General features: G+C 45.0%; 1 protein-coding gene across 3 annotated transcripts in view; it reads left to right on the forward strand.

The window, feature by feature from the left end:
* Positions 1 to 23,178, forward strand: part of GYS2 (glycogen synthase 2) — an 85,389-nt gene extending 62,211 nt beyond the window's left edge. For 2 of the 3 annotated variants that reach the window (XM_059726596.1, XM_059726597.1), the window contains 11 exons: positions 512 to 674; positions 1,042 to 1,162; positions 2,846 to 2,952; positions 5,408 to 5,467; positions 7,177 to 7,255; positions 8,239 to 8,352; positions 9,373 to 9,499; positions 10,724 to 10,819; positions 11,788 to 11,951; positions 17,248 to 17,328; positions 22,323 to 23,178. In XM_059726596.1, coding sequence (XP_059582579.1) covers positions 512 to 674; positions 1,042 to 1,162; positions 2,846 to 2,952; positions 5,408 to 5,467; positions 7,177 to 7,255; positions 8,239 to 8,352; positions 9,373 to 9,499; positions 10,724 to 10,819; positions 11,788 to 11,951; positions 17,248 to 17,328; positions 22,323 to 22,544 — 1,334 coding nt within the window. In that variant the 3' untranslated portion in view covers positions 22,545 to 23,178. The remainder of the gene's footprint in view (positions 1 to 511; positions 675 to 1,041; positions 1,163 to 2,845; positions 2,953 to 5,407; positions 5,468 to 7,176; positions 7,256 to 8,238; positions 8,353 to 9,372; positions 9,500 to 10,723; positions 10,820 to 11,787; positions 11,952 to 17,247; positions 17,329 to 22,322) is intronic. The other variant, XM_014609767.3, reaches the window with a different exon arrangement.
* Positions 23,179 to 23,399: the final 221 nt, after the last annotated feature.

Below are 23,399 nucleotides of genomic sequence, written 5' to 3' on the forward strand. Positions count from 1 at the left end.
CAGTGCTGGCCAAGAGGGCCTCACAGTCTATACTGAAAGGACCTCACAATCTATAAGGACCAAACTGACAAAAGGATTAGAAGAAAGGGATGTAATATACAAGTAGAGGGCTAACTTGTGGAACTTACCCACAGTGCTTGTTGAGCACAATATCTTTCAGAGGTTCTCAATTATGACACTGGGTGATTTTGTTGTCTCAGGAGCAAACCATCAACACTTGCAGTATATTTAGTTATAGTTCTGAAGCTAAAAATGATGCAAAGAAACTCTGAGCCTACAGGTACCTCCCATAAGTTGTCCTGTGGAAACAAAGCCTGGGTTATATAAATTGAAATCTGGAATAACTCTATTGAACATAGCAGAGTTATTTGGAAATTTCACCAGCTTAACTGTATTTTGCTGTTATTCTTTATGGTGATAGAGAATGCTGTTTCACTGTCATAACTAATAATAATACCAAATAAATCTTGACAGATTGGCGCCTAACAAAATTTTGGTTCTTTCCTTAAAGGTTTTGCCAACACTGAAAATGTCTACCTTTATCTTGCTTTTCCAGATGTTGTCACCCCAAATGGTTTGAACATTAAGAAATTTTCAGCAACACATGAGTTTCAGAACTTACACATCATGTACAAAGCTAGGATCCAAGAGTTTATTCGTGGTCATTTCTATGGGTATGCTTTTACTTTTCAAAATGAGCACTTGGTTGTCTAAGGCTGTTGAGGCAAGAGCTAGAGTAGGTAGACTGTAAAAAGTACTTCCTAGGGGACTGGGACTGTTACCTACTGACTCTTGTAATTAACTGACAGCCACAATAGGAATCCTAGCTTCTGGTTCTGGCTCTGTGTAGTACCATGTGTGATCAAACAAAAGGTTTTTACATGCATGCTATTTACCCAAGATATAGTTCAATACAGTGTTCTGAAAGAAACCCTTGCCTTTCTGATTGTCATGGGACCTTACAGCAAATCGTGCCAGTGAACTGCTTTCTGCTTTGTCTGATCACATTTGACATATACTGTCTTCATCTGTTTGTTTCAGTCATCTTGACTTCAGCCTTGAAAAGACTTTATTTTTCTTTATTGCTGGGAGATATGAGTTTTCCAACAAAGGAGCTGATATTTTTCTAGAGGCCTTATCCAGATTAAACTTCTTGCTGAGGGTAAGAAAGGACTTGTAAATGCAGGATGCTTCTGGGTTATGCACATTTAATTCACCCAAATATATAGGTTGTGTTCAAGACTCCCTATCCCAGTGACTGGGAACCAGGGCCAGAATGGCTTAGCTCAGGTCTGAGAAGGACTGATGTTAGGACACAGTTGCTGCTTCCAGGGCTTCTCCCTGCCACCCAGCTGTGGCACAGTGCAGCATGGTATGGGTGAAGCTTCAGCCACTGAATTCTGCTGATGCTTCAGCTCTGGGGGCCAGATCCAAGGGCTTCACAGGCTATAGGTTGCCAGCAGGGGCCCTATACTGTGCTCCACCAATATTCAGTTGGCACAGCAGCACTGTAGGGAACTACTCCAGCTGCTGTGACCTAGTTCATTCCTTGGGTAGCCAATGAATTGCAATAGTAAAAAAAATGACTTAAAACCTACTTTTCACCCTTCCCACTCTAGCTGCATCTGGCCTGTATATCAGTATGGGCTATCTGTGGAATAAGTATTAAGGATATTGAACAAATTTATCCAAAGTTTAAGGTGTTTCCATCCTGGCTCACGGGCATATTCCTAAATGCCTTTGACAACTTTCTTGAATGTGTCATGTGTCATTGCTCTATAATAGCTGCTTCTGACTATTTTAGGCTTGAGAGTTGGATTTGAAACCGTAAAATAGAAAACTTTTATAATGCCTAATATTAAAAGATGTGCTTGTAAGATTAAAAAAATTGTCCTCTGTAGATAATTCCTTGGAGTTTGGAAAGCCAAAAACTGTTATTGTGTTAGTGCAGGACAGAGACTTGGAAAATAATAATAAAAAACTAGACCTCAAAGCCCAGGTTTCCTACTACTGCTGGTGATGGTAGGGACAGAGGGTCCATGAAGGTGTTGCTTACAGCTCCCTAATGCCCTGTCCAGTTCTACACCAGCTGTTGGTTTGATTTATAAGATCTAGTAATGACCTTCAAGGAGCCATCTGGCACATGGAGATGGCTGCACTAGGCTCATTCCTGCCCCATTACATCAGAGTCAGGATGGGGTGGGCTAGAACATAATTAAGCTATATGCCTACTTGCTGAGGACTCACTCAAGTCAAATCAATCCTCAGTGGGAAGATTCAGACAGTTTTGGTCCCTTTGGACAAACAAAGTAATATATTAGACAAGAAAGTGCATCCCAGAAATTCGCCCTAACTAAAACCTCACCAGTCACTTTTCATTGACCAAGCTGATTAAATGCTGAGAGTAAAGAAGCTATAGAAATGATAAAAAGTGTATTTGCTTCAAGAAATTCTTCCATTTAAAAATAATCTTTTTTTGTCTCATGGTAACAGATTAAAATCATGTGTTAAATGCTGTGTATGAGGTTTATATATGCTGTTTGACTTTACATTTACACAAATACTTCAAAGACACAGAAGGAGGTCTTAAGTAATGTTTTTGACTATTCCTGGTAGCACTCATGTGGACCCTTGTGCCTCAACAGAGCCTGAATTGAAGGCATGGGTCCACCACAGAGATCTGGGTGCAGGCATGGGCCTTTACTGACCCAGATGAGATGGGTTTTGGTCTCTGCCTTTTGTGTCTAATTCCTGTTGTGCAGGATGTCTCACATACTGTCTGGAATCTTAGTTAGTTTCTGGATAATGATTTCTTGCTAACTGTCTCCATCTTTTCTCTATCTAGGTGCACAAAAGTGACACCACAGTTGTAGTGTTCTTCATAATGCCTGCAAAAACAAATAATTTCAATGTGGAAACGTTAAAGGGGCAAGCAGTCCGCAAGCAGCTATGGTAATCACTACTCTTATCATCGTTCTTGGCTGGGGAGTTAAAGGGATAATAATTGTACAGATCACCCATGCAAGATGGTGCTACAGTGGATATTGCCTTTATTCATGGTTCTAGGGTCTATGCCAAGCTATAGTCACCTCCCAAAATGTAAGATATATGATACATCATAGGTAATTATTATATTTTCTTAGTATAGTAAGGCCCTATTTGGAGTGCTTTGTCCAGTTTTGGTTTTAAAAAATGTGCACAAACTGGAAAGATTCCAAGGAAGTGCAGTCCAAGTGATAAACTAGAAAATATAACCTGCAAGGAAAGGTTGAAAGTATTGAGTTTATTTAATCTAGAAGAGAGAAGACTGAATGATGGCCATGATAACTAGATGGATAGTGAGGCCCTGGAATAGCTACTTAGAAAGGTTATAGAATACAATCACTGGAGATTTTTAAGAGCAGGTTGGACAAACTTCTGTTGTACGTGGTCCTTTTGCTCCATCCTCAATAGGACAGGTTAGAGTTAGATGGCCTCCCTGCATTTCTATAATTCTATGAGTTGATCAAATTTCAGTCTAATGCAAAATCTTTAAGTAACCTCTTATACCAGTTAGAGCTGGAGCTACTGACATTATGGAAGCTTCAATCAGTGCCCGTGGACTCTGCCTTTTAGCAGAACTTCCAGGCACATGAAGAGCACCACAGGTAGTTGCTGAAAGGCAGTTGCATTGCTTCTAGTTCAGGCCATGATGTGTCTCAATACAGGGCTGTGTGGGATAATAATGAGGCAGTATGGATTCTTCTGGGACATAAAATTTAAACCAGGACAAAATCCTGATATATATATTTTTAAATTCCTTAAGGACACAAAAAGAACTTCTCATTGATGTGAAGGTGTGTTGGTTTTGGGGGGTTTTTTGGCTTCCAAGTCAATTTGCCAGGGGCATATCTAGTGACTTATTTACAATTTCTTCTCTCCTATAGGATTCACTGAGAATTGGACATGTTTGTTTGTTTTCTATCTGTGGCCCCTTGCATGTGTTACAGTTGTCTTGCAATTAATATGCTAATTGCACCATAAATAGCAACAGTACTACATTTTCAGCTGATTTATGGAGCCATGAAGTGGCAAACCAGCCATAAAGTTCCACAGAAAGTCTTCATACAGACATTTGGGGAGTTTAGGGGGAGGTTGGATCACATTAAAAATAGCCACCCAATCTAAAGTAAGTTGGGTGGGGCCTGAGGAGAATTGTGGGGAGCAGGTGGAATTCCCTGGGGGGATCAGGTGGTCAAGTGGGGTCCATGGGTGACTGGTGCCACCTTAGATGGGTGGGGCAGATGCCCCCCAGTGACCAGTCAGCTCCCCGGCGGGGGGGGTCCCCCTACAGACAATCTTGCCAACTGGGAAGTGGCCGCGGTGCTACATCCAGCGCTCCCTCTCCATGTTCAATGAGCTTTAGTTAAAGTGCCCCCACCATCATTTTGAAGTTCAGGGACACTGAATACATGAGATGTTGAGGCTATTGGAGCATGCTAATTAGCACTCAAATTAACTGAGTCTGCTCCAACACACTGTGGGCATTTTTTTACATGTGTTTCCGACGTGGCGCTGGGTGCTTTAATTAGCCAGCCACGCTAGTTAAAAGTGCCGTGCATCATGTGTATCAGCGTCACCATGCGTCCCTGCTCTAAAAAAATGGCTGTGGTGTGCTTTGAATTAATTCCCATGCTCCAGCAGACTCAATTAATCAAATCTGCTCTGATGCACTGGATTTCCAGCATGTCAGAGCAGGCTCCCCACATGTGTATAGGAGCCCTATAATTACAGCGTGTCAGAGGAAATGTCCTGCACGTCTACAGGCACCTGTTATGCCCCATTTCAAACATTGCACCTCCTCCCATGAACATCTGGTATGTCAGGAGGAACTGGGTAAACCTACACGGTCATGAATACTCTGTAATAATGGCACATTAAGCTTAGTACTTGTAATAACAGGTACTAACTTAATGCATTGTAATCAGCCCTACTGCACAGTAGCACAGATGAAAGCTTTTTTAGTGATGTTAATGCGCATTAGATTAATCTACTGCACATTAGTACATTAGCACAGGTTTTGTCTACTGCACTAATGCACAGTAGAGTTAGTCTTCTGAGCATTAAGTGTCTCATGTAGACACGCCCACTGTATTTCAGATGTGGCATAATGTTACTTCAAACCCACTGCACCATCATCTTAACATCTGTCAGGAGCCTCTCTCTTGCTCACTTTTTTACACCTGGAGCTGATTTTCATTATGGAGAAGAATGATCTACTTGTCCTTGTTCTTGTGCTTCCCTGTTTCCTGAATCCCTAGAGTAAGTCAGAGTACTTTTAGTTTTGTTCTTATTTCCACCAGCATTGACATTGTACATTTTGGCCCTGACAGGCTACATTTTACAAATTATTTTCTTACATATCTAGGGACACTGCACAATCTGTGAAAGAAAAATTTGGAAAGAAACTTTATGATGCACTCTTAAGGTGAGTCTCAGAGTCACTTTACATTTCAGAGTGACAATTCCAGCTGTATAACCTGGATTGTTTCCCTGTTTGTATTATGTGCACATAAGAAAAGAACATTGGGAGAAATGGAAAAAGAAGATGTAATTAGAGACTCAAGCGCCTTTCCTCTACCCCAGATTTCCTGTGTGTAGTTGGATAAGTCACTTAATATGAAGATTTCAAAGGAACCTATCTGGTATAGGAATCTAAATCCTATATTGAAAAATGTTGTGGGCTTTTAGGAGTCTTAAGAGTACATCTTCAATGAAGAAAAGGTGTATTTTTAACTTGGGTTGGGTCTTTAGAAGTAACTAACTCAGGTTAAAATAGCAATGATCAGGTAATGGGTTTCAACCTGAGGTAGCAAATTAAATTCAGTCCCAGGTTTCCATATTGGCTTAAACTCAAATTAAAACTCTAGTTCATTTTCTTCACTGATATTTAAACATGAGTTACCTAGAAAAGAGTGCCCTTCATTTAGCTTCTCTAAATCTATCCCATCCATGCAGCTGGTCCAATAAAAGATATCATCCGCTGTAATCCTTCCTGTTATGAATACAAGTATTTTCAAGCATGGTTGCTAAACCCTTATTCTCATTAAGATTCAAAGTCACTTAAATCTGGTCTATACTAGAGTATTGCCAACATGGCTACATTGTCTAGAGGTGTGAAAAGGTCACAAGCCTACATTAGGTAGTTGCTGCCACCCTAACTATGGCAAAGGCTCCAAGTGGAGATGTAGCATTTAATGGCAGAAGGTCTTTTTCTTCAGGCATTGCAACACAGCCTCTTTGAACAACAGAAGTTCAATGGGTTAGAAGTTCTTTTCTGTCAGGATAGCTATATCCAGAATGGGAGTTTACCAGTATAGCTATGTTAAATATAAAGCTTGACCTTGTCTAGCCTCTAGCCAACAAAACTTTGTAGTATATACCAAACCATAGACGATCCTTTTTTAAAATGTTTACATTAATCTCTCCTTGCCTGTGTTTCACAATCTATAAAATGAAGGTTATAGTACTTCTCTACATATCAGGAGTGTTAGCACTGTAAACAAGAAATGTATATAAATATGATTGATAGAAGAGAGTGGAATTCAGATCTCCTGAGACTCTGGTTAGATCAAAGGAGAAGAACGCCTTTGCACATATTTCTCAGGACATACTCTCCATTTCAAGTGGAGGCTATCCTGAGTTGAAGCCATATGATCTCATGCTTACTAGAGTTGCCTGGGAATTTCAACAAAAATGAAATGCTCCTGAGAAAGAAAAATTAAATATCCATAATTCTTCCATTTGCAAACATGTGGAGCAGTTTGCAAATACTTTGATTAAAATTATAGTTTGACAAAAATTGAAATAAAATATCATGAGATTTTTATCACTATATGTATGTATGTGTATGTATGTATGTACAGCCATAGCTAGAGAGAATTGGAGCGAGGCAGTGGGAGAGAGAAAAAAGGGTGTTTATGTGGAAAACATTTAGAAATAATAATAATACCTTCCACTCAGTTAATGGCCTATACCAGTGTCCCTTAAAGACAATGAAAAGACCCCTGTTGACTTTAGCAGGTCTTTATCTTTACTCCATAGTTGTAGTATAATTTGAAAATTCATAATAATCATTTCTAAAATGACAAATTACAAGCCATTTGGTGAAATAGACTCTCTGTATTACCCATGCAGAGGAGAAATTCCAGACTTGAACAAGATCCTTGATCGGGATGACATAACCATAATGAAAAGAGCCATCTTTGCAACTCAGGTCAGAAGGGATATTCATTGTTTATTCATAGATTCATATATTGTTAGGGGCTGGAAGGGACCTTGCAGACCATTGGGTCCAGCCCCCCTGCTCTAGACAGGAAGACAACTGGGGTTAAATGACCCCAGCAAGGTGACTGTCTAGTCTAGTCTCCTCTTGAAAACCACCTCTGGAAGGAGTTTATTCCACAGTGTGACACCCTGACTGTGAAGGAGTTTTTCCTGGTATTAAGCCTGAAGCTGCCTTCCAGGAGTTTGTACCCATTGGTCCTGGTCTTTCCCGGGGGTGCCCTAGTGAACAGTTGTTCACCAAGCTCCTGATGCACTCCTCTGATATAGCGGTAAGCCACAATCAAACCCCCTATTGAACATTTGATGGAAATGATAAGTATGGTCATATACAAGGATCACAAACCATGCATTTGAATACATATTTGTTGGAAAACTGTTCTCCATCATATACATTTCTCATAGCATTTTGAAGTGCAGTCTGTGCCACTTTTCTTTTTCTTTTCCAAAGTCCCTAAGCTTATTTGGAATTGCAGGGACATGCCTAGTTTCCCATCCATATCACCAAATCCTTTGGCCCTCTCTTATTTTAACTAAATTAAAGGTCTTTGCCTACTCTCATATGGTTTCACAGTTCCTTACCCTCCTATTTGCTTTTATTTCATGTCAAGTCTCTTCCTGACTTAAGGTGTGTGTATGTGTGTACACACACACCTGCACACACAGGTTGTTTTTCTAAAAGGTATACAACAAAATTAATAGATAAAAGAACTATTGGGTAAACCACTATGCCATGTGTAGTTCAGGTAAAATTAGATGATTATAGAAGTACCTTCTAGTCTTAAAATGTAAAGGTAAAATCTTGACATTGGTGGCAAAATTCTCATCTGCTTCATCTAATGAAGAATTTCATTAATGGATTCTTCACTACCAGTTTTTTATTCCTTGCTCAAAGTTGCCTTTACTGTGCTGTAGAGACAGACACTACCTCCAGTGACCACCCACAACATGCTTGATGATAGCAATGATCCCATTCTCAATACCATTCGGCGCATTGGACTCTTCAACAACCGCACTGACAGAGTCAAGGTAGAATCTCTCATTCTAATTTTTTTTTTGGTAATAGAATTTCTTTAAGTAGTTTCTGTGTAGCTGATATAGCTGGTTGGCACTTGAGGAAATTGGTTCCATTCCTGGAAGAGACATGCAATAAAATAATTACCTCCCTTTCAAATAACAGCAGCCAGTCACTTTTAACAAATGCCCCTGCCCACTTATTACCTGCAAAAATTCGAAGGAGACATTTCTTGTAAGGAACAATGGCTTTTGTCATTAAAATGGTTTAGCACCATGCACAAAATCCTGGGGCTAGTGAAGTCAACTGCAAGATATCCGTTGACTTCTTGAAGACTAGGATTTTACCTGATGGGTTTGTAGCCTGCATTATTTAATAAATATTTACATGTGGCTTGCCCATATCTACTAGCAAGTTTCATGGCCGCCTTCCTAATCCTTAACAAAACAGGAAACATATATCTGAGATAGGCAAACCCAGAAAAAGTTGATTCCTTAATGCATATGCCTGCATATTTAACTGGAAAAAGTTCTCAATATGAAAGGTGGAGTTTCTTGGTGCTCTTGGAGTCACTCTTGGTGTTATATTGCTCAGAGCAGGATTCTCCCCTCCTGGGCTCTTTCTTGTGGTGACAGATCTTAGCACAGCATATTAGTCCTAATAATTGCCACAGCCCAGCCCATGATGAGCAGCGTCTGTGATTTTCCTTATTAAGTATGGATGATATTAGCAATGGACCATTTAAAACTGTTTTTGATAGCACCCTTGTTTCCACAATAAACTTATATGAAGAGATATAAGATAAAAGATAAATTAGATAAGGGAAAACTAAACAAATTAAGATTCCAAAAATCATTGATGTTATTGGGCTGAGTTGTATGTAAAGAGACTAAAATCAGGACTGGGAGAGAACACAATATCTGAGTCCTTTGTTTTAGAACCACAATAAAGGCACTAACTGTTCCATGTTTTACATATTAAAAAGTATTGCTTTTATTTCTCTTTTGGTTCTAATGTAACTTTTGAATATCCAGGTAATATTACACCCAGAGTTCCTTTCTTCAGCAAGTCCATTATTACCTATGGACTATGAAGAGTTTGTCAGAGGCTGCCATCTGGGAGTGTTTCCATCTTACTATGAACCCTGGGGTTATACACCAGGTAAGCAATTTTTACACTAACCGCTATTAGATGGTAATACATGTCTTATTAATGTCTGTACCTTTAAAAATGGAATTGATAGTCATCATCTGCTGCATTATTTCAAGATCACTTTTGACTCCATTTCCCCTACCACACAAGCCTGCTGATGGCAGAATTTTGGGGCCAACTCGCATAATAACTCCATTGAAAACTACCCATTTTTCTTATTTTGAACCCTGACTTTCCCCAGTAATATATAATTTTATGGTCTCCTATGGCATCAGAATACAGATCTAATTTATTTTCTGGTAACATCAAGTATGTGTCATATAAAACAAGATCTGGAGGTATGGACATATTTTAGTAATAGGGCAAGAAAATAGGTGCAACCCAAAAAGGTCCTCAGCTGGCACAATTGCCTTGATTTCAGTGGAATTCTGAAGAGTTTGGATTTCAGTTGCATAGTCTGCTGGGTATTTACCATGCATGCTTACAAGCAGGAATGAATGAGCCTCAAAAGCCTAGCGGGAGATTTTTAAAGTAACAGGTACCAGTGAAGTTTCCAAACAAAAAAATTCCACCCTGATCTTCAGTGATATTTGGGCTCCCATTTCCCATTTAATATGTATATAAATACATATAAATCAATGGAATGTATAGACACTCAAATACCTTGGAAGATATGGGTCTAGGTGCTTCCATTCATTTGTGTTTTGGGGATGTTGGTTATAGGTATGTTGGTCTAAGGACATAGGCAGACAAGGTTCTTTGGGTAAATGTGATATCTTTTATTAGACCAACTACATAGTCGGAAAAAATTGTTCTTAACAAGCTTTCAAGCACAAACACCCTTCTTCAGACATAGGGAGAGTCTGCTGGTGTTTGTGTACTCTTCTGGATGGAACAGAAGCTTAAGCCAATATGCAAAATGCAGGTCTGTCAAAATGCAAATGTGTGGCAGGGATGATCAGAGGGGATAGAATTTAATAGGTGTGAGACAGGTACGGTACGGGTAGAAGGGTCTCTATGGTTTCTATACTTCCACAGTTGAAAACAGGGATCCCAGATTATATTAAAAAGAGCTGGCTTGAAGAAAGAAATGATTGATAAACAAAACAAAAAAGTGTTGTTTCCATTTCACTTTGAAGGTTTCTAACCAATGTCCTCCCATTTTCTGCTTCCCAATGTGAAACCAAACAAAGTGCGTTGACATAAAATCTCTTTGTATGTGTCTTTCGATAGCGGAATGTACTGTGATGGGCATTCCTAGTGTGACCACAAACCTTTCGGGATTTGGCTGTTTCATGCAGGAGCATGTAGCTGACCCAGCTGCTTATGGTGAGACTTTTAAGAGCACTTCCAAACAACACGTTAGACTGTGCATATTGCACTTGCACTTCTTGACTGGTGAGGAACAAACTTCAGAGTTCCAGAATTTGATTTTCCATCAAAGTTTATCCATATGTTTACGAGAGTTTACTCTTGTGTATGTTTTCCCCATTCAGCTAACTCCTTATCTCTGCTTCCAGTTCAAGTAGCTTTCCTTCATTCCCATCCAAATATGCTATAGCCTGGTCTTGGAAATGGTCAAACTATCTCTGTTTTAAGACTTCATAAAGAAGTTATCAAATTTTCAGAAGATAGGTGCATATATTGAGGTAACACTGTAAAATACTAGTGGAGACAAAATGCTGCAATTTTTAACTCAGTGAAGCCAGTTGAGATTAATCCTGGATGTAAATGTGTTAGCCTTGACTAGCTATGTGGAAGCCACTAGCTACATTTATCTGTGCCTTGTCTCCACTAGGATTTTATATTAAGAGAGTGAACTCAAGTTAACTATGTCAAGGTACAAATACAGCTCTTTTTGCTTTGAGGAAATAACCTACCAACTTTCCAGTTTGTGCTTCAGACCGTGGAGTTTTAGTATCAAATAAAGGTGGAATATTTTCATTATATTTAGAAATGTACTTGAAAACTTTTCCCCCCAATTTTTCTTTTTTTAAAATAAACCTTCCTTATTTGAAAACAGATCTACTGGATATCAGCATAAATGATTAATCAATCAATTAATCAATCAATCAATCAATTAATTTAATTTATTTAATTTATTAATTAATTCTCAGCAACTGATGAAACATTCCCTTAGACTAGAAAAAACTGTGTAACTTATAGGTATCAATCCTTGCTCCACTTAGTAAAACACAACTCCACTACATGAAAAAAGTTAGGTATCAGGGAAAGTGGAACAGAAATGTTAAAAGCTCATTTCTGGTCTTGCTCATCTCCAACTTTGTGTCACTCAGGGATTTATATAGTTGACAGGAGGTTTCGCTCTCCTGATGAGTCATGCAACCAGCTGACTCAGTTCCTGTATGGATTTTGCCAGCAGTCACGACGCCAGAGAATTATCCAGAGAAATCGAACTGAAAGACTCTCAGACCTGCTGGACTGGAGATACTTAGGCAGGGTGAGTGAACCTTTTTAGTAGCTATATAGTAAGCTGTTGTCACAAACACACAATCATCACTGTGGTTACATCTATAGAACCTCTGATCATCTGTTTCAAGGCCTCAGTGAAGTGAGTCAGAAGAGTGAAGTGAAACATCCCTCTTCTAGAGGGCATTTAAGCATACGTTTAAGTGCTTTGGACAATCACACCCACTCATGCCCATGCTGAAGAGAATATTATTTTGACCTGATTAGTTTAAGCTGAAACCAAACATCATGCACTCCTAGCTTTTCCAAGGACAAAGACTACGCAAAGATAGTGCCTCTGGCCATAGCAACCTCCAAACTATCTTCCAGGCTCTGCCTATAGACATCCGAGACGCAATGGAAGCATTTACATGTTCATTAAAATGCTTTAGGTAATGTGCATTAAATCTAGTACCTCCATTGTGAGGTACTAGAAAAATGAGCATTCGCCTATTTTAAAACGTATTAGCTAAAGAGCATTTTTTTGTGACACACAATAAAATAGGCTACTGTGCATTAAAGCGCACATGTAGATGTACCCACTGAGTGGGTTTTTAAGTAACACAGAAGCACAAGCCCCATTAGCTTTCCATGGGATTTGTTCCACAAATACCCCTTGACATTGTGCCTCATACCCTCTGCTTTGTGCCCTCTTGTCTGTTCATTACCATTATGGTAGGGCTGTGCTTCGAAGGCACAATATAGTCTTTAGCTTATCACAGAGAATGGGGCAATATTATGTGTTCATCAAACAGCAGCAGATCAGTATTCTACAGAGCACACAAGTGAAGAGACAAGGAAAATGTAATTACTATGGGTTGCATCTTGCCCTGGAACCAGTGGGAGTCCCCCAACAAGTCTGCAGATGACACCATGCTTGGGGGAGTAGTACATATACTGGAGGGTAGGGCTAGGATTCAGAAAGACCTAGACAAATTGGAGGATTGGTCCAAAATAAATTTTATGAGGTTCAATGAAGACAAGTGCAAAGTCCTCCACTTAGGATGGAACAATCCCATGCACCAGTATAGGCTGGGGACTAACTGGCTATGCAGCAGCTCTGCAGAAAAGGACCTGGGGGTTACAGTGGACAATAAGGTGAATATGAGCCAGCAGTGTGTCCTTGTTGCCAAGAAGACTAACACATACTGGGCTGCATTGTTAGGAGTGTTGCCAGCAGATCAAGGGAAGTGATTATTCCTCTCTATTCAGCACTGGTGAGGCCACATCTGGAGTATTGTGTCCAGTTTTGGGCCCCCCACTACAGAAAGGATATGGATAAATTGGAGAGAGTCAAGCGGAAAGAAACAAAAATAGTTAGAACTGCGATCTGCTGCCCTGGGCACAGAGGGTAGTGAAACACTGGAACAAGTTACCCAGAGAGGTTGAGAACTCTCTCTATCCTTGGTGTTTTTTTAAGACCCGGCTAGACAAAGCCTTGGCTGAGATGATCTAGTTGGGGATGGTCCTGTTTTGAGCAGGGGGGTCTAGATGACATCCTGAGGTCCCTTCCAACCTTAATTTTCTGTGATTCTATGAGTCCACATGGAGCTCTCTTATAACAAATTCTCCATTCACTGTAAGCTGCAGGGTCTGGTAAGTTTCATGGAGTTTGAAATTTTGCAAATTCATATCAAGTTCACAAATCTGTTTCCCTGAAATGTATATTTATGTTCATTTTTAAGGAAGAGCCATTTTTAAAATGTGCATGGCATGCATTCATGTACAATGTATATAAGTATTTTTTTTTCCTGTGAAAAAGAAACCTGTGCTATGTTTTAGGGATAAAGAATCCCACTTCCCAGAAAGCTAATCTGATTCTAACAGATATCCTATTCCATTCTTTTACTCCTCGATCTCACAAAAATGTATCTGCATTAAAGCCAAAACACCAGATTATTTTCAAAGTGAATCAAGTGTAAATTATATCAGGAATTGTTAATTACTTCAGTTCTGTGTGTGTGTAATACCACAGGGTAATACCAGTTTGGTATAATCTAGGTTAGTTAGAGCTATATGCCATGTCCAGATGAGCGCTGCAGAGCAATCTATGGCACCACACATGCAGGTATTCCTCACATTGCTACTTTGCAGCGCAGGAGTTTTTTTGACCCCAGGAGATCACAGGGTCAAAAAAAACCATGCCAAAAAAAACAGCCCAGACTGGGGCGCATGATGGCAGTGTGAGCCACCCAAAACGGTAATGTCGCTGGCCAGAGCCACACTTCAGCTGCCAGCTAAGCTCCCAGCTGGAGGAGTGCCACAACTGCAGCTTCCCAGGGACACCAGCACCACAGATAAGGATGCTGAGGCCAGCACAGTTGTTGGCCCCAGCCTCCCCTACCCAACCCAGTGTAACCTGCTGTGTACTAGAGAGGGGCAGGCAATTATTTTGGGTGGAGGGCCGTTTGGAAAGCTGTCGAGGGCTGCATGGGTAGCCCTGCCACTTGACAGGTGCCCCACCCCCTGGTTGCCATCTTGGGACCAGAAGTCCCGCCCCTAACCTCTGACCTTTGCCACTGCAAGTTCTTCCCCTTGCCCCTAGAAGTACTCCTTTGAGGACAGGGGTTTGCTATCTTAGAAGTGGAAAAAAATAAACAAATGATATAATAAAAATCAAATACCTCTAATGATATATTTTAATACAATTAAAAATATATATTTTCATCCTGATTTGTGTGTACTTGTGCTGTATATGTAGAAGTGTTCCCCACGCATAATAGCTCAAAATGCAGTCTTATTCTTATATAATGTGTGGGGGGGGTCAGGGGGTATGGATGGGTGGGTGGGTGTGGGGTTTGTGGGGAGCTGTGGATGTGTGTGTGGATGGTATTTGTGGGATGTATAGATTGTGTGTGGAGGAGGGTGTGGCTGTGGGGTTTGCGGGAAGGGTTTGAGAGTATGTGAGGTGTGCATGGGAGTACCCTGCTTACTCCCCATTGAGCTGGTCACCACCCACCCCTGCTCTGTAATAGCCCAGAGCCTGAGCGTGCTGGTGCAGCCGCTCATATACAAATTTATGGGAGCCTTCCCACACTTTCAGTGCTCTGTGCCAGGTCCCCACCAGCTTGTGCTGCCCCCAGCCACCTCAGCCACACCCCTGTGCTGTCCCCTGGGCTGGCCAGGCCCTTCCCGGATGGCCCCAAGGTTCCTGGCAGCCACAGGAGCCTCCAGAATGCAAAAGCATCCGTGGGGCTAATCCTGCTCTGGCAGAGCTTCCCTGCCCATCCCAGGACCAGGGAGCAAGCTGCTGGTGGGCCACTGGGCCCCTGGTGTGCGGGTGGGCCCAGGCCTCCCCCCCACGATGTGGCACCGCACCCTGGGGCCAGCCATAGGGGGGGGGGACAGCCAGGCCTTTACTTCCCAAGCCTCACAGCTGCATTTGCACTTCAGCAGATTCTGCCACTGCCAGGACACTGGGGGGCACCAGGCAAGGGCATATCAGGCCTAGGGGGCAGCACATGGGGCATCCAGAGTTGCAGGAGGTGGCATGGGCTGGCGGGGATGTGGCCTGGGGCGTGGTGAGGTGGTGCAGAAGTTGCATTGCACACCTGAAGCTTGGGGCAGCAATGGCCCAGGACCTGTCCCCACCCCCCCACACACACAGGGGACCCTGGCAGGTGCCACTGCCCCAGGGGAAAGGCCCAGCCCCTCCTGCCCTGCAGGGGCCCAGTGGCCCAATGGCAGCTTGCCCCCTGACCCCGGGATGGAAGGGGAGGCTGTGCTAGGAGCCGGATTGGGCCTGTGGCTGCTTTTCTGCTCCAGAAACTCCTGCGCCCTCCCTGGGCTTCCTGTTTCCTGGGCTGGGTCCCTGCTGGCTTGTGGCAGTCCCCCACATTGCCTCCAGGGCCATCCAGGAGCTTCCTTGGGGCTCCCAGGCTCCTTGCAGCCACAGGAGCTACTGGAGCAGAAAAGAGGCCACGGTCCTGCTCTGGCTCGTGGCACAGCCTCCCTGGCCATCCCAGAGCCAGGGGGCGAGCTGTCATCAGGCTGCCAGCCTCCTGTGGTGCATGGGGGGCCTGGGCCTTCCCCCTGGGATGGCAGCACCCACCAGGACTGCATGTGAGGTGGAGGGTAGCTGGGCCCTTGCTGCCCCAAGCCTCAAGTGCACAAGGAAACTTCTGCTCCTCCTTCCCACATTTCCCACACCCCGGGCTGAGTCCCCAGTGGCCCGTGCCACTGCGAGCACAGCAGGAGCTGCCAGAGTGCAAATGTGGCTGCAGGCCCAATGGAAGTCTCCATGGCCACCTGACCCTAGGCCAGGCAGGCACTCACCTGGGTGGCCTGATCCTTTTACCCAGATGGGCAAACGTGGGGCACATAGGGTCAGGAGTGTGCGCACTGGTCCCTGCCTGTATCATTGTGCTGGGGGACTGGGAGCATGCGGGAGCCAGTGACAGCTTGACAGTGCCACAGGGCCAGTGCTGACGGGGCCCAGAGCAGGGTGGCAGGAGCCTGAGTCATGGTTGGCTGGGCTGTATGGAGCCAGACTGGGCTGCACCAGCAGGGAGAGAGAGGAGCCACCCCAGAACACTGGAGCTGGCTCCCACACACCCTCTTGCTCCCAGCCCCCTGCCCCAGCCTGGCGGTCAGGCAGGGACCAGCACACGCGTCCCTGACCCCGCGTGCCCTGCACTCTCCTGTCTGGGCAAAAGGATCCTGGTTGTTGCTGGCTCCCATGCACCCATTCACTTCTGGCTGCATGGACAGACTGCAGGACTCAGCAGGAGCTGGCCTGGCCCAAGGACTGGGGTGATCACCCACGATCCTCCCCTGCCTCCCTGTCCCCCTGCTCTTACCCGAATTTCCCACTCTGGCTTAAGCATGAGCAGCCCCACGGTCCCAGGCCAGAAGCCTCTGCTAGGCAGGGGCTTCCAACTGAGGGGGCAGGACCAGGGCTGGGTGGACCCTGCTGTTCCAGGGGCCTGTCATGGCTTCCCTTGGGTCCTACTGCCCCTGGCTCCTGTCATTTTTTACAGGAGCCAGGGGCAGATAAATACTCATTTAAAAAAAAAAAATTAGGGGCTCCACGGACCAGATAGAATGGCCTAGTGGGCTGGATGTAGCCCACAAGCCCTATTTTGCCCACCCCTGTACTAGAGGGTGCATGGCATAAGGTGTGCCACTGCTACTTGTCTCCAGGGAAAGAAACATATGCGTTCATGTGGATACGGCCATAGTCAGCCTTTTTTTTTCTTTCCTTCCTTGAGAAGACAATACTTTTCCTGTCTGTTTCCTGCAAAAGTAAGTCTGTTTTAATCTATGTATTTCTTTGTTTTACATTTCAGTACTACATGCATGCAAGACACCTGGCTCTCAGCAGAGCTTTCCCTGAAAAATTTGAGATGGAACCAAGTGCTCCTCCCAAGGTGATGTCTGTACTTACAGATTTTTTTTTCTGTATTTTTAACTACTGTCTAGAGAGAGAAAATACTTTTAAAAATGATTATTTTGCCACAAAAGAGTAACATATGCATGAAAGACAGAGCCATCAGCTGAATGGAGGGACAGATCTTCCATTGCTATAAACTGACATTGGTAAAACTATGCCAATTTAGAGCAACTGAAGATCTTGGTACTGGGATGGAAATTGGTACCTTCTAATTTTATGCCCCCATAAAAACCCATAGAAAGACTGCTTTGCAAGTTCTATTTGGAGGGGCATTTTGGCAAGGTGTCAAGAGGCACCAGGGTCCTCTGCATGATCCCCTGTACATGATCTGTGGATCATGCAAGACTAATCTAAATAAGAGCTGAGGATGAAACAGTTGTTGGTCAGAATCAAGGCACATGTTCAATCTACTCTTATCATAAATAGTATATGTGCACCCATTTGGGGAGCGGTTGTACTCGGCTCCAAAATTAGGACCTGGGTTATTTAAAACCTAACTGAGGCAAATCCAGTTACAATTCATTGTTTTAAAGTAACAACTGAAAATGGGGTGTTATGGCAAGCTTAGGCCTGCCAGGAGGTTGTAAACCCCAGCAGTCAGCTAGTATGCCCCCCTGCTCCTCCAAACAATCACCCTGTATCTCTCCTGCCATGTCTTGATGGAGCCAATTATGTGGAAGGCATCTGAAGCCTTAAGGCGCCTTTATACATGCTGCAAGGGTAGGGGGGTGATGCTCATTTGGATGAGCTTTAGGTAAAGATTCCCAGCTACCATTTTGAAGCACAGGGATGCTGAATACATGAGGTGCAAAGGCTGCTAGAGTGTGCTAATTAGTGTGCTCCAGCAGATTCAACTAATTGAGTCTGCTCTGATGCACTGTAATGACAGCATGTCAGAGCGACGTCCCCTAACATTTACAGGCACCCTTAGAATGGTATTCCCCTTGGGCCACTTAATTTCCCTTTTTTGTATTTGTCCAGGCCTTGACTCTCTTGGCCAGGGCCTATTTTTCTCTAGCTGGTCCCTTCACTTAGATCAATTATTTCAGGCAGAGGGCCACTTGTGAAGTTTTGGCAAGCTGTCAAGGGCCGCATTGGTAGCGGCCCTCAGCAGGTGCCCCGCCCCCTGGTCACCATTTTGAGACCAGAAGCCCCACCCCTAACCTCTGACCATTGCCACCGCAAGTCCCTCCCCTTGCCCCAGGCTGTACTCCTTTGTGGAAGAGGGTTTACTATCTTAGAGCTGGAAAAAAAACAAATTATGTACTAAAAATCAAATACCTATAATAATATATTTTAATACAATTTTAAAAACATATTTCTGTCCTGATTTGTGTACGTTTCTGCTGTATATGTAGAAGTGATTGCATAATAGCTCAAAATGCAGTCTTACTCTTGTATAGTATGCGGGGTGTGCAGGGGTATCACAGGTATGGGTGGGTGGGTGTGAGGTTTGTGGGGAGCTGTGGATGTATATGTGTGTATGGTATTTGTAGGATGCTTGATTGTGTGTGGAGGAAGGTGTGGCTGTGGGGTGTGCGGGAAGGGTTTGAGGGTATGTGGGGTGTGCACCTGGACCTGCTCTGCAATAGCCCACAGCCCGAGCATGCAGGTGCAGCCTCTCAGTTCTAACTTTGGGGGAGCCTCCCTGGGCTTCCAGAGCTCCATGCTGGGCCCCCACTGGTTTGTGCTGCCCCCAGCAGCCTTGGCCGCACCCCCGCACATTCCCCTGGGCTGGCCACGCCCTTCCTGGATGGCTCCCAGGTTCCTGGCAGCTGCAGGAGCCTCCAAAATGCAAAAGCATCTGTGGGGCTAATTCTGCTCCTGGCAGAGCTTCCCTGCCCATCCCAGGGCCAGCAGGCAAGCTGCTGGCAGGTCTCTGGGCCCCTGGTATGTAAGTGGGCCCAGGCCTTCCCACCGTGATGTGGCACTGGGCCCCAGGGCTGGCCATGCCAGGGGCCAGCCAGGGCCAGCCTTGTTGCCCATGTCTCATGGCTGTGTTTGCACTCCAGTGGCTCCTGCAACCACCAGGAGCCTGGGGGCTTCTAGGGAAGGGCCTGTCAGGCCTGGGGCATGAGAAGCATGGGGTAGTGGCGTGGAAGTTACATCACACATCTGAGGCTTAGGCAGCAACAGCTCAGCTGCCCCCCACATGGGCAGCCCTAGCAGGTGCCGCCACCCTGAGGAGCATGTCCGGGCCCCCCTTCCCACAGGGGCCCAGCAGCCTGCCAGCAGTTCAAGCACTGGCCCTGACCCTGGGATGGAAGGGGACACTGTGCCAGGAGGTGGATCAGGCCTGCAGCTGCTTTTCTGCTCCAGAAACTCCTGTGATCTCCCTGGGCTTCCTGTGCCCTGGGCTGAGTTCCTGCCAGCTCACAGCAGCCCCTCAAACTACCCCTGGGGCCAGCCAGGGGCTTCCCCAGGCCCCTGGGCTCCTTGCAGCCACAGGAGCTTCTAAAGCAGAAAAGCAGCCACAGCCCTAGTTTGGCTCCTGGTACAGCCTCCCTGTCCATCCTGGGGCCAGGGGGCTAACGGTTGCCAGGCCACCAGCTCCCTGTGGTGTGGAGGGGAGAGGCGGGACTTCCCTCTGGGGCAGCAGCACCCACCAAGGCTGCCCATGGGGGGGCAGCTGGGCCACTGCCACCCCAAGCCTCAGGTGTATGATGTAACTTCCACACTGCCTCCTTGCACTTCCCAGGGCCGGGGCCATGTTCCTGCCCCCCAGTGGCTCTGGGGGCAGGAAGCCCCCTGCACTGCCACCAGGGCCAGACAGGCTCTTCCCTGGTGGCCCCTGGCTTTCTGGCTGCGGCAGGAGCCTCTGGAGTACAAACATGGCCACAGGCCCTGATGCAAGTCTTCGCAGCTGCCTGGCCCCAGGCCACACAGCCAGGGCAGTGGGCATCCACCCTGGCAGCCTGGGGCCTGATCCTTTTATCCAGATGGGCAAGCGTGGGACATATGGGGTTGGGAGTGCGCACACTGGTCCCCATCTGTATTGCGGGCCTGGGCAGCTGGGAGCGAGTGGGCACATGGGAGCCAGCAACAGCCCAGGGTGCCCCAGGGCCAGTGCTGGTGGGGCCCAGAGTGGGGTGACAGGAGTCCAGGGCATGGCTGGCTGGGCTCTATGGAGCTGGGCTGGGCTGCGCCAGGAGGAAGAGAGGGGAGCACTGGCGCTGGCTCCTGCATGACTGCTCACTCCCGGGCCCCTACCACAGCCTCATGGTCAGGAGGGTACCAGCGCGCACAGTCCCAACCCCATGTGCTCTGCTCTCACCTGTCTGGATGAAAGGATCCTAGCTGTTGCTGGCTCCCATGCACCTGCTCACTTCTGGCTGAGTGGCTGGACCGCAGGACTCAGCGGGAGCTGGCCGTCCCAGCCCAAGGACTGAGGCGATCACCGGTGGTCCTTCCCTGCCTACCTGTCCCCGCACTCTTATCTGAATTTTCCGCTCCAGCACAGGCAGAAGCAGCCCCATGGTCCCAGGCCAAAAGCTTCGGCTAGGTAGGGGCTTCCAGGTGAGGGGGTGGGGCCAGGAGCAGGGCCAGGGCCAGGTGGGCCCTGCTGTTCCATGGGCCTGCCATGGCTTCCCCTGGGTCCTACTGCCCCTGGATCCTGTCATTTTTTACAGCCAGGGGCAGATAAATATTAATTTTAAAAAACATTTTAGGAGCCCCAATGGACTGCATACAGTGGTCTGGCAGGCCAGATGTGGCCCGCAGGCCATCTTTTGCCCAACCTTGACTTAGACCCACTTAGTCCAGCCTTGGCTCTTTAGTAGCAGTGGTACAGCTGCAAATTTGGTTTCACGATAGGGCTGGACCCTCCTGGTTCCCCAGTCTCAAATGGGTTAAATCCTCATCTCTCTCAGTGTATGACCCCTTGCCCACAAGGGGTGAATCTCGCAGGTTGCTGTAAGGCACCTACAATGTGACCTTCACCTCCTCTCACAGTCGCTCTTGGTCCGCTGGACAAATGAACAGAAACAAAAATTGCAAGCAACCGCTTTCAACAAAAAATACTGCCTTTTCAGGCACTCATAAACAAACTCAACATGATAAAGGCAGTCCTTTATCATTTCTGGGTCCTGTGGCAGGGAAAAGAAAAAGGCCAAATGAAAAAAAAAAAAACCCTCTCTTGATCCTTACTTCCCAGAATTCCCCTTTTTGATTTTGGGCCCTGCTGTGGCCCACCTGAGGGATCCTGCCCTTCACCAGCCAGGGCTAGACTGCCTCTCCATCCTGAAGGCAAGCCTACTCCCTGCCCTGTCCCTTCCAGTCAACCCAGCCTATTGACTGGTCCAAGAGCAGGGGCTGTTCATCAGTCCCAGCCCTGTCAGCTGCCTGCCTGCCTTTTAGCTCCTACCTCCACAGCATGCAGCCACTCCCCAGAGCAGAGTTACTGGCTTTTGCAGCTGTCTTTGTCCTGGGCCACAAAGACCCTTCTCTTAAATGGCTCCTGCTGGTTCGGCTGGCTTTGTAGCCCTCCCCCAGTAATAGGTCAAGGGTTCCTTGTTACAGGCCCAAACCAAAACTCTCGATCTGGGTTTTCATTTGTTGCTTGTAGCAATGCAGATTTGAATACAGGCTGTGATCTAAATTTCAGCATGCACCCATTCACATAGAAATTCAGGAGTATTCAGATTAGAAGTTGGGATCTAACTCTTTAAGAAATATTGAGCCAGGTTTTTCAGTATTAGGGTACTGTCTAAATCCAGTAACTCCACTAGTCAATTACTCCAAGTTTATACCAGAATAAAGAGAAACTATAACTTTATAACTTGGAAAGTATGGAAAATCTTGAACCTGATGAGTGCTGGTTTTATTTAATTTTAATATCTGGGGCAGGTAAAGCTTGCATCACTTAACATATGAATTGTGGTTTGGCCCTGGAAAGCATCAGCAAGACCTTGTTCTGCATATCCTACAAGCTACATTGTTGCCATGTTCATTTCTTTCTTATGTCTCTGGCAGACGGAAGGTTTCAGGTACCCCAGGCCCTCGTCAGTCCCACCATCCCCTTCTGTCTCCCAGCCTTCCAGCCCTCATCAAAGTGATGAGGAAGATGAAGATGAGGATGAAAGATATGATGAGGATGAAGAGGCTGAAAGGGACAAACAAAATATAAAGGCACCCTTTTCCCTTGGAATAATGCCACCAGGAAAGAAGCAGCAGCATGGAGAATATAGGAACTGAATGCCATTGTTGTTATGCCTGATGATGTTTCAGCTCCTGAACAGTGCATTCATGTAGGTTGGTCAGGCTACAGATTGAGGACAGTGCTATGAGGTTAGGAAATTTGAAACAAACATTACCTTACAAGTAGTTTAAATTGTAATTCTCCTCCCTTCCTTGGAGGTAGAAGAGATTGTTAAAATGTATTAAACCTGGATAATATTATGATTCTCCTGTGATCTCTCCAATTAAGTTAAATGTACTATAGATCATATTTGCATCTGAAATTCATTATAACCCATGAGAAGCAGATCCATCATAATTATTCCAATCAAATATCCATTAATGTCTCTACTCAGCCCTTCCAAACTAACTATCACCTTTAAGTCATGATTTACCATATTTTGAAGAAATTGTTACATGTGGGAAAACCTGACAGGGTTCAAAAAGTGTTGAAAGAAAATAGTCAATTTTTTTCTTATGTTCTTTATTCTATTTTAAATCTACATCACTGTAAGCATTTTTTACACAATGCAAAAGTGTCTTGATCCAGATGTAAACCATATTTCTTGTGGAAAACTATCTAGTTCAATGAGTGGGCATTTTTATTATTTTCTGAAGTTGTCTAGGCCCACAATAAATGGCAGGCCACTCATCTTCAGGCTTTTGTTGAATGATTCATGTTATTATATTTTTACTCTCTTAGATGAAGTAGTTGGTGGAGAAAATTAATGTGACTTTGCCCAAAGAACTAAAAAATTCCTGACTCTGTACCTGGCCTCTACAGATAAGCCCACATATCGCATTGACTTGATAACATTTAAAAGATGATAACCATAGATAGCTCTTTCCACTGTCAGCATGAAGACCTCCTGG

The sequence above is a fragment of the Alligator mississippiensis genome, chromosome 4 (genome assembly GCF_030867095.1).
Source record: "Alligator mississippiensis isolate rAllMis1 chromosome 4, rAllMis1, whole genome shotgun sequence".
NCBI classification, from domain to species: Eukaryota; Metazoa; Chordata; order Crocodylia; family Alligatoridae; genus Alligator; species Alligator mississippiensis.